Source organism: Parasteatoda tepidariorum, chromosome 9 (genome assembly GCF_982258835.1).
Source record: "Parasteatoda tepidariorum strain Cologne lab strain chromosome 9, Ptep-v5.0, whole genome shotgun sequence".
NCBI classification, from domain to species: domain Eukaryota; kingdom Metazoa; phylum Arthropoda; class Arachnida; order Araneae; family Theridiidae; genus Parasteatoda; species Parasteatoda tepidariorum.
Genome location: NC_141763.1, coordinates 15556422 through 15572067, shown reverse-complemented (window position 1 = coordinate 15572067; position 15646 = coordinate 15556422). Strand labels below are relative to the sequence as shown.

At 27.6% G+C, this 15646-nt stretch overlaps 1 protein-coding gene across 1 annotated transcript in view; it reads right to left on the bottom strand.

Annotated features, from left to right (window-relative positions):
* The window catches only part of LOC107447399 (uncharacterized), a 40443-nt gene that overhangs the window by 6550 nt on the left and 18247 nt on the right, over positions 1 to 15646 (bottom strand). Inside the window, exons 12-18 of the mRNA XM_087150937.1 lie at positions 13477 to 13599; positions 11189 to 11317; positions 9288 to 9373; positions 6716 to 6810; positions 4929 to 5345; positions 2490 to 2574; positions 755 to 868 (exon numbers count right to left, since the gene is read on the bottom strand). Of these exons, the coding sequence (XP_087007063.1) occupies positions 755 to 868; positions 2490 to 2574; positions 4929 to 5345; positions 6716 to 6810; positions 9288 to 9373; positions 11189 to 11317; positions 13477 to 13599 (1049 nt within the window). The remainder of the gene's footprint in view (positions 1 to 754; positions 869 to 2489; positions 2575 to 4928; positions 5346 to 6715; positions 6811 to 9287; positions 9374 to 11188; positions 11318 to 13476; positions 13600 to 15646) is intronic.

The following is a 15646-nucleotide window of genomic DNA, read 5'->3' as shown; positions in this document are numbered from 1 at the left end:
TTAAATTAAAAAAAATTGAGTTATGCACCTTATTTTTTCTTCTTCAAAATTTTAATGTCAAAGGTAAACTAATGGTATTTATATTTATTTTAAATTTATATTATTTATAATAAAAATTTGTACATAGCTGCCAACATGGATAAAAATCCAGTAGATTTAACGAAATATAAATTTCATAATAACTGTTGCATAAAGTACTAAATATTTTACTCATAGGGAATTTTTATAGTCATTAAAACAGGAAAACTGCAATATTTTCCTTTAAACTTACTTGAAATGTCATGGATTATTCTTACTCATAATTTCAAATATTAATAAGCATTTAATTCATAAAAGATTTTTTTAAATTAATTTAAAGACAGTTCTGAATAAAAATAAACCTAACATTTTAGATTAAAGAAAGTTTTGAACTGATTTCTATAAATGAGATTCGCTCCATTATGTATTAGTAATACTTATTTAACTATTCAAGAAAGCAAGCATTAATCTGTAAAAAAAATTCTATTTCAATAGGGATTTTTCAAGGAAACTTACTCAATTTTAGGGAATTTTCTAAAATGTACAAAAACTAGGAGAATTTTAATTAAAACAGTATATCAGGAGAAAGTCTACTGGAAAATCTAGTAGAGTTGGCAGCTATGTTTAGATAATTCTATGAAGATGCAAGAAGGTTGTATTTCAACATCTACTGTTCTTATTGATGTTAAATATATATCAAATGTATTAATATGTATTAAATATATAACATATTCACCTGTACAAATACTTGGCAAATGGTAAAAAGCCTTTTAAAGCAGGGCTTGAAAATAACATCTTCGATATTCACCCCATTCGATTCTAAAGCAGATGCAATGGCACTTCGAAGTTTCTGAAAAAAAAAATAAATAAATAAAAATACAAATATTATACATATTTTGAGAAAGGGATAATGAATAGAAAAATAAATAGCCTTTTTTTTCCAACTTTTATTTGGAGAAAAGTGGTTTGTGAGCCTGCAGATTATATAAGGAGCGAAATAACTGGTTTTGAAACTGTGAAGCATAATTTATTAATGAAAGATTTTAGTTTTTTGTAAAAATTCACATTGGTTTCATATAATTTTTATTTTGGAAGAAATTTTATTTCTTTCAGTTTCATAAAAATTAATGTATCTCTTTGTGTACTATTCCACCCTAAACAAGATGCATTTCTTTTGCAAAAGAAATACTTCAAATTTCAGAAATTTTGGCTGGAAATTTATATAAATATTCGAGATTATAAACTTATGTCATAGCATGGGATTTCCTGCATTGGAATTTACCTAGAGTCATCCTTTTCATAAACTAAAATATAACTTTTAATGATTCAAAGAACATTTTTTGGCCTGTTAAGAAACTATTAGACACAAACATACACATATACTTTTTTTTCAGAGGCTTGAATTTTTACCCTCAAAATATAGATACTATAAATAGAAAAGTATTTGGAAATTAAAAATTCTTGTACTCTGAAATATTGAACTAGTTAAAAATAACATTGTCTAAGAGAACAAAAAAAATTTTTACATCTTTTTTTTTTTTTTTTTTTGCAAATATTATTGTATTATATAATGAATAAATGTAATTTATGTTTTTCTAAAAATATCCTTAAATAAAGTTTTATAAATAATAAGTTTTTGTTTACTTATTATTTCCTTTGCATGAGTTTTAGACATACTAGGTTAGAAATTAAGAAAATTTAGTCATTGGTCCAAAAGTAAAATGCCCCTGGTAACTAAAAGATATAGCTAACGTATACATATTTTCACTGTTGGTTATCATATCTCTATTATATTTTTAAAAAAAAAATTCAATACAGAGAATGTGTAATGGTTACAATTATGATGCAATATGCTACTTTGTGATAAAAACACACATAATTATTTCAGGGAAGTTCAAGTGAAAGTTTAGAGGTCTCAGACCAACAAAAAACTAACAGCAGTTAATTTCAGACCTGAAAGTATTATATTATAAATGTCGTTGAACAGCTGGCCCAATTTTGTCGGCTGATAATGTTCAACTCCGTATTCTTATAACTTTGAACCAAATTCAGAAGATGATGGAACTCCTGGATAAAGAAATTTGCATTCATGGAAGACTTTTTCATGGAATTAACTGGTATTTGCATTACATGGAGGTGAAAACCGCGAAAACCTCTCACTGTTAGAAAACGGCTAATGCTATCCACTGCCCAAATTTTGAGGATCAAAAATCTAAATAAAAGAGGGTGAATATTGTTTATTGAGAGTAAGCACACTTTTCGAGTCTGATTTTCCAACTTAATTCTAAACAGTAATTGTAACAGATTAGGCATTCAAAAATATTGTATCAGAACCAATAATTTGTCATATTTTACAATATTATTTAATTCTTTTAAATTGTATACATTTCACAACCTAAAGAAAGTACAAAAATTTGATTTTATAACACATTAGAAGTCAATAGAGAAAGACAAAAGGAAATTACATTTACCTTTTTCAAAACATCCGAAAGAGAGCACCCAGTTTTTTCTTTAATTGTTTTATTTTTCTCAACTTTGTTGGTTGAATTAAGACTCCTGAAAAAAAAATGCCGTAATTTGATCACTCAAATTTTAAATAACAACAGAAATAAATACAATCCATACAGACTGGACTAGAAAGTTTAAATTGAAAAAAATTTAAACAAAGTTTTTCTCCTTTTTTTCAATATTTCTTAGTTTACTTAAAATATATTTAAAATCTTGCACATACCTATGATGACCTGGAGAAGTAATTAAAATTTACTAATAAGTCTTTCTTTCTTGAGTTTATGGTTATAACAACTATTTATTGATAAAAAATGAATATTAATCATGAATACAAGCTTATAAAGTATCTCTCTGGCTCTCCCTTACAAACAAATAAAATAAACTGTGTTTTCAAGTTCTATCTTTGAAAATTTGATTTCTGGAAACTTCTGTGATCAATGATTTTTCGAAACGCCTGGACCTTCCATCTCCGGAAACTTCCGGATCACTGTTAGCGAAAATTCCGGAAATCCGGATTTTTTCCGGAGCAGAATCAGCCCTGCCTTTCCCAAACTCCTAATAAAAAAAGCACATTTAAGGGCTTTTAAAAAAAGTAACTCAAAAATAAGCACCTCTAAGCACTTTTTAAAAATGCTACACACCCGGGAAAAATAAAATGGCAGTGCAGTTGCTAACTTGTCATCCGCAGGGTTGGTTTGATTTAAATAACTTTATTTTTTCTTAAATTTTTTTTTATAAAGAAAAAAAAAGCATTAAATTATCCCTTCTCTCACAGTCTTCTTGAATCAAGGCTACTTTCACATCTAAAAATTATTCTTTTCCTAGAGCAATGTCAGATTGGTGTTCAGAACACCGACTATAGTATTTTAAATAGCCATTAAACATAGCTATCAACATGGATTGGAAAAAATCCAGTAGATTTTACGAAGTAATATAAATTTAATGATAACTATTGTATAATGTACTAAATATTTTATGCATAGGGAATTTTATGGTCATCAAAATAGAAAAACTTTAATATTTTCCAGTTATGATTGACCTTAAATGAATTTGAAATATTATGATATGCTAAAATGTTTACTGATAATTTTAAATAGTAATAGGCAATTAATTCATCAAAGACAGCTAAAAGATTTTTAAATTAATTTAGAAAGGGAGCTCTGAATAAAAATAAACTGAAAATTTAAGGACAAAAAAGTTTTAAATTTATTTTTATAAATGAGGCTAGCTTTATTATTTATAATACTTATTTTAATATTCAAGTAAGCAATAAGCTGTGCAAAAATTCCATTTCAATAGGGATTTTTTGGGAAACTTACTCAATTTTAGGGAATTTTCTAAAAAGTACAAAAATCAGGCGAATTTGGAAATTTGTCTTTTTTTAGACCAGGGGATTTTATTTAATTTTTTCTTTGGACCAGGAGAAAAACCCATCATAAAAAGATCGAGAGATTTTTCAGTTTGATTTCAGAGGGCGACAATGAAGTTAGAAACTGAGAATATCTTGCAAAATGAAGCAGAGTTGCACACGAGAGGGTAAGAATCTCATCGAACCCAGCTCAGTGGACACATGCGGACTCCCATGTATCATCAATCATGTAACACGATTGGCGGTATCATACGTTATGGACCGACAGGTACGCTGAAATGGATTGTTTGAATGAATTGCGAAAACGTTGTATAAAACAATGTGAAAACCACGCTTTTGGATAATACACAGTGAAAATCGACGTGGTAAAAAAATCTTATTTTCAAAAAGGGAAAATTAAGCACTTAAAAAAAAAAAAAAACATGAAAAAAGCACCTTTAACCCAAATTTAGTCAAGCATATAAATTTTATAAAATGTAGCATTATTTTCATTGAAATATGCCTACATTACATTTACTAAGACAAAAAAAATTTGTGCATAAATTGTTTTACTTTAAAATGGTGCATATAGGCACCATTCATCAAATTAATCAACAAACCATTTAATTGAACACTTGTTTTTCTCTTTTTTTTATGAACTTTTTTTGTTTACTGACTTGCAACTTTATTAAAGACATAATGATAAATCCCAAAAGGAATAATTATACATTTTCAAACAATTCCATTTATCACTAACCATTTCAAGTTAAAAAAACTTTAATAGTTTAAAAATTTCTCAACAGAAAGTGTTTATTCCAATTGTATTACTATTAATCTTTGGATTTCTTTAGAGCCCTTGACAACAGCAGAAAAATAAAATTAGTGGAAAATATATGTCACAGTGTTAATAAAGAAATATTTATTGAAATGGTGTGTTTGCGCAGAGTTGGCCGAAAAGGGTTAAGGGCTTTTAAGCAACGGAAATAAGCATCTTTAAGCACTTGTTAAAAAATCTACAAGCCATGTAATATCATTAGAATGGTTTCATATTTACCTAGAGGATGAATAATACTCGACTGAAGATTTCTTCCTTGGACTGCACCTGACAGGGACACTATTTTTCCTGGACGCACGTTTCTTATGGACACTTTGATCATTTGAAGCTTCGTTCACGCCTAAAGTCTTAATGATTGTGGAAATGACATGATCTGTCTGCCCTACAGTAGTCTTCAGAAACTTTTTCTTCACGCCAGCACTAGGCTTCATCATGACCTGTCGAAAAGAAGTTTCCAACTTGCTGTTATTCTTGGGCCTCTTGCGAGGCGTCATGGACTTTGCTTGAATGGTGACGGGAGCCTCAGGCTGGTTCTGATGATTATTGCATGTGGACGCCGTCTCGTGTGGAACGTAGCATTTAACCATTTCATTTCCGAAACTTTCATTGTCTTCTGATTGTTGAGTTACATTGTAACTGAGGCAAAAATTAAAAGAAATTAAGAGAAGCTATAACTAAAATCAGAAGACAAGTTATTTAATTGAAAAAAAAAAGGAAAATCAAGGTAGAATCTTGTACTTTTATTGATAATAAACTTTATCGCGTTTTTAATTAAATGTTAGCATTTTTTTTTCTTATTTAATCCAATTTTTAAATAATGAGTTAAAAAAAATAACCTCTCAAATTTGGATTCTAACGGATGTTTCATAACTCTCCTTGGAATAATTTAATGCTAGCTTGATGGTTTTTGCATTTTTCCGCCACTAGCACAGCAATTATGTTAATATTTTAAATGATTAAATTCAGGTTAATTGCATTCCTACTTTATCATTAAATAAAAAATAGTCGTATTTTAATCATTTTCATATTTCTATTTCACTTTTTCTAAGTAAAGTATGGGGATATGTTTTTCTTTTTTCTTTCTCTTTCATCTTCTGTTCAGGGATATGCCTGTGAAGAGCATTTTCCCCATCCCCTCGTAAATCAAAGAGAAAACGAAATCAGCATGCCACTCTTTTAAGTTTGATTGACGTCAGCTTATCAGAAAAACAACAGCTCTTTCAGACACTCAGGAGAAAAAAAAAATTGTCCCTTCCCCACCCTTTCTCAATCTAAAGATCTTCAAGATCAGGAGAAAAATTGAAGTTTCTCTGGGAAAACGGGGAGAAAAATTCTCCCCACAGTTTCCTCTACTCAACTTCTAAGATGAGTCAAATTTTCATTTTTTCTTCTTCATAATCTTTCTACTTCAAAATGGCTGGAAAACAGAGAAATTTTTTTCACGGTTTACTGGATACCGGATAAATGGTTTTCTACTGTATTAATAAAAAATTTATACTTACAAAGAAAGGTTAAAAATGAATAAGCATGTATGGAGCATTCTTATAACTTAAATTGCAAGGAAATTGTTATTAAACTCGAGGGAAAAAAATGCTTTGCAGAATTTTTAAATTATAATATTTTTAGGTTTTTTTTCTTTCGTGAAATATGAGAAAAGAATGATGGCTTTAAATGTACAAAAATTTTTAACATATCAAATACAACACAGCAATTCATAAAATAATAATAGTTAATATGAAAAAAATTTATTAATACAAAACTAAAATCACTACCAACTGGGAAGTTTGGGATAAATAAAAAATATTCAATTATAACTTAAAGGCATTGTTAAACTTGAAGTGTATATTTATTACAATCCAAGAAATAAATATATAACTACATATAAATAAATATACAACTACTGTAAGTCTTGTTAATAGTAATAATTATAGCATTTTAAAAATAATGCAATAATCCTTAACAGGAGTTATATAATTAAAAAAAATAATAATAATGATTATACTTACTAAATGTCATCATAGACACAATTCAAAATGTCAGGCCATTTTTTCTGTTTAACTATTTCTAAGCTTTCCTTATTATAATTCATATTGTAGCCCAACTATAAATAAGTAAAACAATCATTAGAATAATTGTCGCTTGGAAAGACATTAAACATTAGATTATCTACACTGCACTTAAATATCAGGGATAGGGAAAATCTACAGTAAAATCTATGAATTTTTTCACCATGCCCAAAACTTTTTTAACAAATTGGTTGCAGATCTTTCACCAGCACAGGATGCAACTCCAGCCATAGTAATAGCACAAGATAATCAATGAAAATGCTAAATTGCTCAAAAACACTTCATCCAAAACTCTTTCCAATAGCTATGCAAATTTGTTGCACCTTCACTGCTTAAAAGCAATAAAAATAATGAGAAATTAGAAAAAGCAACATTCATTTATATAAGCCGCTATTTATGTGGATGAATCCATGTTTTTGAAATTTATTTGATAAAAATAACTGGATTAAAAATAATTGATTTAATCTTAAACTACTAAAACAAAAAAACTCATAGTTTTGCCTGAACATTAAAAAATGGCTAATACTATATTTTTTTAATAATTAAAAATTTATTATAAGCACCAAGTTTTATAAATATTATTTGTGTTCAGGCATTATATTTTTCATATAATTTTAGATTTATAATTTATTAATACAGTCCTAAAAACACACTATTTTGTGGGATTTCATATTAAATAAAAATAGTGGTAGTAATAATTATTTAAGCTACTTTTAGACATAGAGGTTTCGAACATTTCAATACACTTTAGAGCAGTTTCAGATTAACATATTAATTTCATTTGTATGATAAAATTATGACAACACAAGCCATCAATTAGCATTTTTTGATAAGTTGTTGAATATTATATGTTTGTTTGGATTTATAATTTTGAAAAATATCTTGAAAAAAAATTCATGTCAAAATAGTTCTTCTGAATCAGTTTTTGTCAGTTGAAAGAAAAGAAAAAGGACTTGTTAAAAATTTACACAGAAAACCATACAAACTAAACTTACTTATCGATAACTACTGAACATATAATTTTGTTGCTTCAATTTTTTGAAAAAAATCGATAGAAGTTCCAGAAGTAATCAAACACTGTTTTTCCTAGTGTAACAAAGCAAATCCTTCATTTTTTAAATTAAAAAAAAAAAAAAATATTAAGCTTCGAAATGATATGTTATTATAGAAAGTTTTTTAAAGTGAATAAAGCATGGTGTAAGTAAAATATCAAAAGCTTTATCTCGTGATAGCTTGGGAAAACGACTCTTAAGTAGATTAATACATTCATTCAAAGAGTAGGGGGGGGGATGAAGAAATTTTTCAAAAGAAAAGGTTCATAGAGACTTGTTCACATAATAAAGTTGATGCGAACAAACAATTGCAAGTTTTTTCAGTGTAGAGGTAATTAAAAACAACTATAAAAACAGAAAGTTCCTATTTTGTACTAAGTAATTAATATGCAATGCTTCATATACACTAAATATTTTAAGCTCTAAATAGGTACTTCTTTTCTGCTTCAGATACACCTGTCAACAATCCATTTCTGGTTATTTCATTTCACACCTTCGACATTCTAAAATCCATGGGCATAATTCATTTTCTTGCAAGTTTTGTTTTTCTCTTTTTTAATTAAAAAACTACCTTTACTTCTTTGTAAGCTTTTATAGAGAGATAGGTTATTTCATGATTATAATAATATGGGTTGATTTAGACTTTAAGGTGAAAGGTCCTGGCATTGGAAAATAAAGAAAAATCTTTTCGTAGTTTTGAGAAAATATGGCCCTATATTGTTACAATTTTTGAGATTTTGAAAATCTGGCTATTCTTTTTGTGAATTGTGAAAATCTAATATTTTTTGAATTTAAAATTAATACAGGATTAGGTTCTATCTTCCAGATTCCTGTTTTAGTAAATACGTAAAAATAAAATCCTTTTTTTTAGCAAAAAAACACAAAATTCAGATGTTTTAACAGGGTGCATAGCCAAATTTTTTCATTAAAAAATAAGCACTTTTTAAGCACTAAAAAAATATTTTCAATCACCTTCCTAAAAAAAATATTAATTAGGATCTGTGCAGTAATATTCTTAATTTATAAACATAAAATCAATAAAATTCAAAAACATTTTCAAAAAAATTTTTTTTTTATATCCTAAATAAAAAAAAGCACCTTTAAAGGCTTTGAAAAAATGCAAATCAAAAATAAGCACCTTTAAGCATTTTTTAAAAACGCTACAAACCCTATTTAAGGAGTGCTAATTTAAAAATTATGGACTTGTGATATTCGTTCCATTTTCCAAAACAATAATTTTGAGAAGGGTTTATTTTTAAAATGAAATATCTTATGAAAGTTCCATTATTAAAATAAAATAATAAGTGAAGGAACTGTTTTTATGTTAAAAATCGTGAAGAGTCCTTTTTTCCCATAAAATAATTTGTAAAAATATCTGTTGATAGATTCAAATAGCACCTGATAACTTTAACAGAACAACAAATTACATATATAGATAAATATGTAAGCGTAATAAATACTGATTGTATAGGTTCAGCTGTTTTATTGACTTTGGGTTCACCAGAAGGCTCAAAATATTTCTTAATATCTTCACCAGAGAAGGAAACTGTAAGAAAAAAAAGTCTTTTTTATTAGTACTGAACTAAGAATTAACCTTGGACAATATAATTTTAGAAAGAACAAATCACCAGGAAAATAATACATTACTTTTTCTACATAAGTAGGATACCAACATATAAGAGCATAAATAATGTTAATAGAAACAGACTACATAGCTGCCAACATGGATAGGAAAAAAATCCGATAGACTTTACATAATAATATACATTTCATGAAAATTGTTCCACAATGTACTAAGCCTTGTGACAGAATTTTTTCGAGCTATCTGCGACAAAACTCTTTAGCACTAATATCTTTCTGCAAGATACTTTTAATAATAACAAACATATACGCTGCTAATTTAAAATACAAAAGCGCTGTGTTTACACAAAAAAACTATATAATTATTTTTAATTGAACATGTAATAGTTTTTTATTCTAATATTACGGGTGATATTCTCTTATTTTGTGGAGAGGGAAGGGACTCAAATTATATCCTTCTGCGTACGCCCAGTAAATGGAAAGTTGCTAACTGACATGTGAGAGCACAGGTAAAGATCCAAAATCCAAGTTATAGATAGATAATATAGCCAAAAATAAAGCTGATACCACATAATTAATTCTAAATTTTAAGTTTGACTCCAACTTAATAAACCAAAAAGACAGTTGAAATTTAATACACACTATAACCAAAACATTTTTGTGGTTATAGAAATAAAGTTGTTTTAAGGAAAATAAAGTTAAAAATAGATTTTGATATTCAATTTCTGATTTAGTAACGACATTGAATTAATGAGTTATGCATTTGTATTGAATTAAAAAGTTAGTCTTTACATTGATTGTTAAGAAAAGAATGTAAGTTATTTAATTTAATTCTAATAGAATTAAGAATGATTATAAAAATTAAATTAAGGAAATAAAAGAAATTTTAAAAGCTAGGAAATATGTAATGCCTGTAATGGCATTACAATCATCCCTTACTTAACTTATTGAATTATAAGGTAAATCTATTCTTAATTATTGTTAGAAAAGCACATGGTATTTTAAAACGAACTTAGCAGTAAATAAAATATTAAAGTAATAGAAAGTTGACTTTCAAACCATATTGAAACCATTCATTTCAACTTTTGCTAATCCAACAAATATGCTAATTTTTTAAAAAATTTTCTGTAAATTAAAAAATGTAGTTTATGTTTAATTAAAATGTCAAATGTAGATTCACTAAAAATAAAATATAGATGTCATAATCAATTTAGCTTTTAATGTATGAGTAAAGTTCAGCTTTGGAGTATGGATATTCTAATTAATAGAATTAGCCGCTTTATAAAATCAAAGGTTCTTAGAATGAGTGTGATATTAATAGACAGCAAACAATAAATTAACAGTAAAATTGCCTTTTTTTAAAAATTTACATGTATTTATACACCTTTAAAGCTGATTTTAGTTAACATAGACATTCATTCGGTCTCTGCTGATTTAAATAAGACACAGTAATAAATGCTTAACTTGTAATTAATGCTCCAAGATGAGAATTCACTTAAAACACATTGTAGCTGTTTTCACAATTTCATGATTTGTCCACTTTTAAGTTAGGACAATTATTTTCAATTAGAGAGTATACAAAGTTTTAAATATTAATTAATATATACTATTATTATAATTAATTACGCATTTGTTAAAAAAAGAACATTAATTTTAGTTTAAGGCACTCACGAACTCTGGCAAAAAGAACTACAAAGGACACCCTCAAAAAGGTGTATAATAATTCTTTAACAGAAAAAAAATCCCAAGCATATTTGCGATATTTCAAATTATTGCTTACCATAATACCGAGATCTTTTGGGGCTAAATGACATGAAAACATTCTTTTTGTGTTTCGTTTCTTCATCACACCGTATTTGTCTTTGCAGCAAATTAATCCTTTCAGCCCAGTCAGATGGATCAATTTCATCTAAGGTTATACACATAATTGAATTAATTATTATAGACATTAATATACTGATAAAAAGACAAAATGTTAAACTGAAATGTTAGGATACAGGTTTAGCACAAATGAATGAACTGATTTTAAATATTCATATTTTCAAAACCGTTACACACATTTCAATAAATGATACATGAAATTAATGAAAAAATATACCAATTTTCCATTAAGTTATTGCTGTGTTTTCCGCATTGGTGGTTTAAAAACATTTCTTTGACATATTACATTGTAAAGAAATCACATAGCATAAGATTCCGCGATCTTGGTGATAATATGATCAAAGTTAAATCAGTGTTCTTCCTAAGCATTTTTAGAAGGGCGGCCCACCCTATGATGAGCCATCTTGCTCTATTTTTATAAAAATAAGCCACCATCCCTTGAAGACACTGCCTTTTTATTGATATTCCTTTAAAAAATTCAATTCACCATTTAAATAATAGTTACACACGTGAAAAATTGTCTGTGTCTATAGGTTAAATTCTGATAACTATTACAAATCTTTATTTTGTTAATATTAACCTCAACTGGTTAAATTTTAGAGTTTCTCTTTTTTTGAGGGGAAAAGGAAAGAATTATTAATGAATTTTTTAAGTGATTTTATCCTTTAAATTTAAAAAAAAAATCACCTTTAAATGTTCATTGTCTCATAATTTTCAGTTTAAATTATAGAAAAAAGCTTCTAAGTTGTTTATCAATAAATCATTTTTTTAGTTTACTTCTTTTGAAAAGATTTGTGCACAGCTATTGTCCTTTAGGAAGTTTTTAATTATTTTTTATAAACTACAAATTCTCTTATTTTGATAGTGTGTATTAAGTTATGAAATAAGCACATAAATTAGTATAAGAGGGTAGTTTAAAAATTGTTGAGGATCAAATTCAAATGTTACAAAATTTGATACATTTTTGCAGTCTTAAGTGAGTGCCCTTTCAAAATTCAAAGTGCTCTTTTTTTGTGAGGAAATACACTCTTTTTATTCCTAGGGAAAACTCTGGTTATATCCCTTATTTCCTACATGACCTAGACCAACAATGGAACCTTTTTGAGAAGTGGGTTAAATGTTGTTCATTTTTTTTAATATTAGCCTGTGGTCAAGTTGGTTGCATCATTTGAAGGGGAAGGTCAAATAAAGTACTAATGATTAGAAAACACTGAAGACTTGGTACTAAACAGAGAAACTTGAGTTTTGATCTTTTTTTTATTGCTCCAACATTTAAAATTCTCTAAAAATTATATGCTCTATACGTTAAAATTTTGGTGTTCTTAGAACTTTTCCTTTTCAAAGTGCAGAGAAAAAACAAAAGTGATAAAAAAACAATGGATAATAAAATCACAAAAATAAATTTAATAAAGGGGAAAAAATGAAATAAAAGTAAGCTTGATATCATACTGTGCTTAGAATTCAGCAATATGGCTGTCCAAAATATAAGCAATAGTTAAGTTTGTTGCTAACGATCACAAGTGACTGCAGTGGTATACACTAAGAAATCACTTGGGTAACTTTCACTAAGAGAATTTTTATAAATTTGATATTTCATATTTATAATTTAAATTTTTTTCACATTTAAAATTGCTTGTTTACTTTTCTGTAATAAATTGTTGTAATTCTAACCTGTAATCTGTAGGTCAAACACTATCTTTGTGGGATAGTGTTTGATCTGCAGTATACAGGTTAGCCACCACTGTTCTAAACATTATAAAAGGAAAAAAAAAAAAACACATACAGATGCTGAGAACACAACTTGAATGCATTTAAGAAGCAATAGAACAGTGGGAAGTTAAAAGATGCCTAGAATAAACTTAATAAAAATGTTGTTGTTTCTAATGCTACTTGCCATACGGGCAAGACTGCTCGGTGAAACCGAGCAAATTTAAGGTAGAGTGTGCGTTTCTTGTTCTTCAGTGGTGCCATCTATGGCCAAAAATTTGACTTCTGCCACACCATACGTCGCACCCGTTTATAGGACGTACCCATTCATACATCCACAGATCGTAATTTTGACCTGAATCAGAGAACGATCGATCTCCAATCCAGTACTCCCAGAGGTATTGATTAATAAAAATAGATTTACAGATAAAAGAAAACTTAAAATTTGAATTTAAAAAAAAAGGAGAAAGGTAAACATACAATAAGTGGCATCCACATCACTGAAGTTGTTGTAACATTTCACAAGCTCACTGGAGTCAATACACTGAATAAAAGTAGTCAATAAATCACTGGTGTCCACAGAAGACTGATTTTCACAAGTACCTAAACAATGAAGGGGGGATTGTAAAAATTTAGTATGTTCATAACGGCAGATAAAAATGAAAAAAACAAAGTACATAGCTGCCAACTTGGATCAGAAAAAATCCAGAAGAATTAACAAAATACTAATATAATGCTAAATGTTTTACATATAGGGAATTTTAAGAATTTCTATTACTACTATCAAAATACAAAAAACTTTATTACACTAACGGTCTGCAATAATTTTCATTTATGATTAACATTATATGAACTTGAGATATTTTTTATTATGGTAACCACATAATTTTAAATCGTAATAGTCAAGTAATTCATTATTGATAATTAAAAGATTTTTTTAAAATTAATTCTGAATTAAAATAAACTGAAAATTTTGTAACAAAAGAAAAGCTTTAAGCTGATTATTATAAATGGGAATTACTTAATTATTAATTATACTTATTTAAATATTCAAGCAAGCAATAAATTGAGCAAAAATACTAATTAGATAGGGATTTTATTTTTTAGAAAACTTACACTCAATTTAAGGAATTTTCTAAAATTTATAAAAACCATAAGAGTTTTTATTAAACCAGGCAAAATACTGTAGTCTACTGGTAAGTTGACAGCTATGAAAGTAGATTTTCTAAATTAATATGAATTATTGTAATATCTCAAATACCACTGCTAAATCTAAAATAAAATGTATAACTTATATTACAACACTAAAGGGTATAAATTTAAATTGACAACAAAAAATTTTTGGTTTGCAATGGGCATTAAATGGATTTGAAGAGAAAATTTTTCTATTATGTTTATTACATTTTTTAATTCCTAATATTAAAAATCAATAAGCATTTATTTTAAATAAATATTTCAATAATTTTGAAAGGTACTTTTTTCAGAAACATTCAAAACTTAAGGTATTTCCGAAACTACAGAAGAGAAAAAAATGGGACAGAATTCAATTCAATTAGGTGATTAGATGAATCTGGAAGAAGACAACCAACAAATTGAGTAAAAAATCTAGTTTTAAAGGGAAAGAAACTTTACCAATTTTAAAGTATTTTTTAAATATATATGTTACCGTTAAAGTGTGCGATGAAGTTATTTCAGAGAATAACTGGGTATTTCATGATATAACTAGACAAGTCGGTTAAAGTATATAATAGATGAAAAATTTTATACTTTAACTTAAGTTACTTTATGAAATAACTACCGTAATTTCACAGAGATACAGTGCATTAAATTTTATTGAAAAAGAAAAGTTTTTCATAAGAAAGGCCACACCATATAGGATATGCTGCACAAAATTTTACTGCATGATTGACTGCGGAATTATCGCATCTGTTTCAAATAACAAGTAATATACAAAATAAATTATAAGATGTTTAAAAATCATGTTGTTGTTGTTGCTAATTCCCATCTGGTCTGACGGGGTCAGACCAGATCAATGAATCCGTTGATATTGAGAAAATCTGAAACCAGAATGGGAGAGGAATGAATATCGTTCCAGTCCAGCCCTAAACAGATCAAGATGTGCTCAGGTGATGCCTGGTTTTGTTGGCATTTAGGGCAAAGAGGAAAGATCTTTTGATTTGCAGAAAATGTGAGACTTTTCAGGTGTCCACTGGCCAGTCGGGATAGGCAGGTGTTGGTTTGCCTGTCACCAGGGAGAGATAGAGAGAGTCCTGGTCTTTTTGCTTTATACCAGTAGTGAATACTGTAACTAGTAACTGTAACTAATAACTTTATACCAGTTGATCAGTTAAAAATCATTAAAATAATTAATTATATACACCATAAATTAATATATGCGATCTTACTTAAAATCAGAAATTATGTATTTCAATAATTTTCATCATAACTTTTAAAAATTGTACTGCGAACAATACAAATACAACACATTCCCAAATGCATTAAGTTAACAAATATATCAACTTAAAATACTCCAATTTTATGAAAACTAAGTGATTAAGAACCTGAACATAATTACCAAAATACAATAAATTGATGAAAGGAATCTTACCAGGCGCTAAATTATACCATATCGAATATTTATAAAACGGAC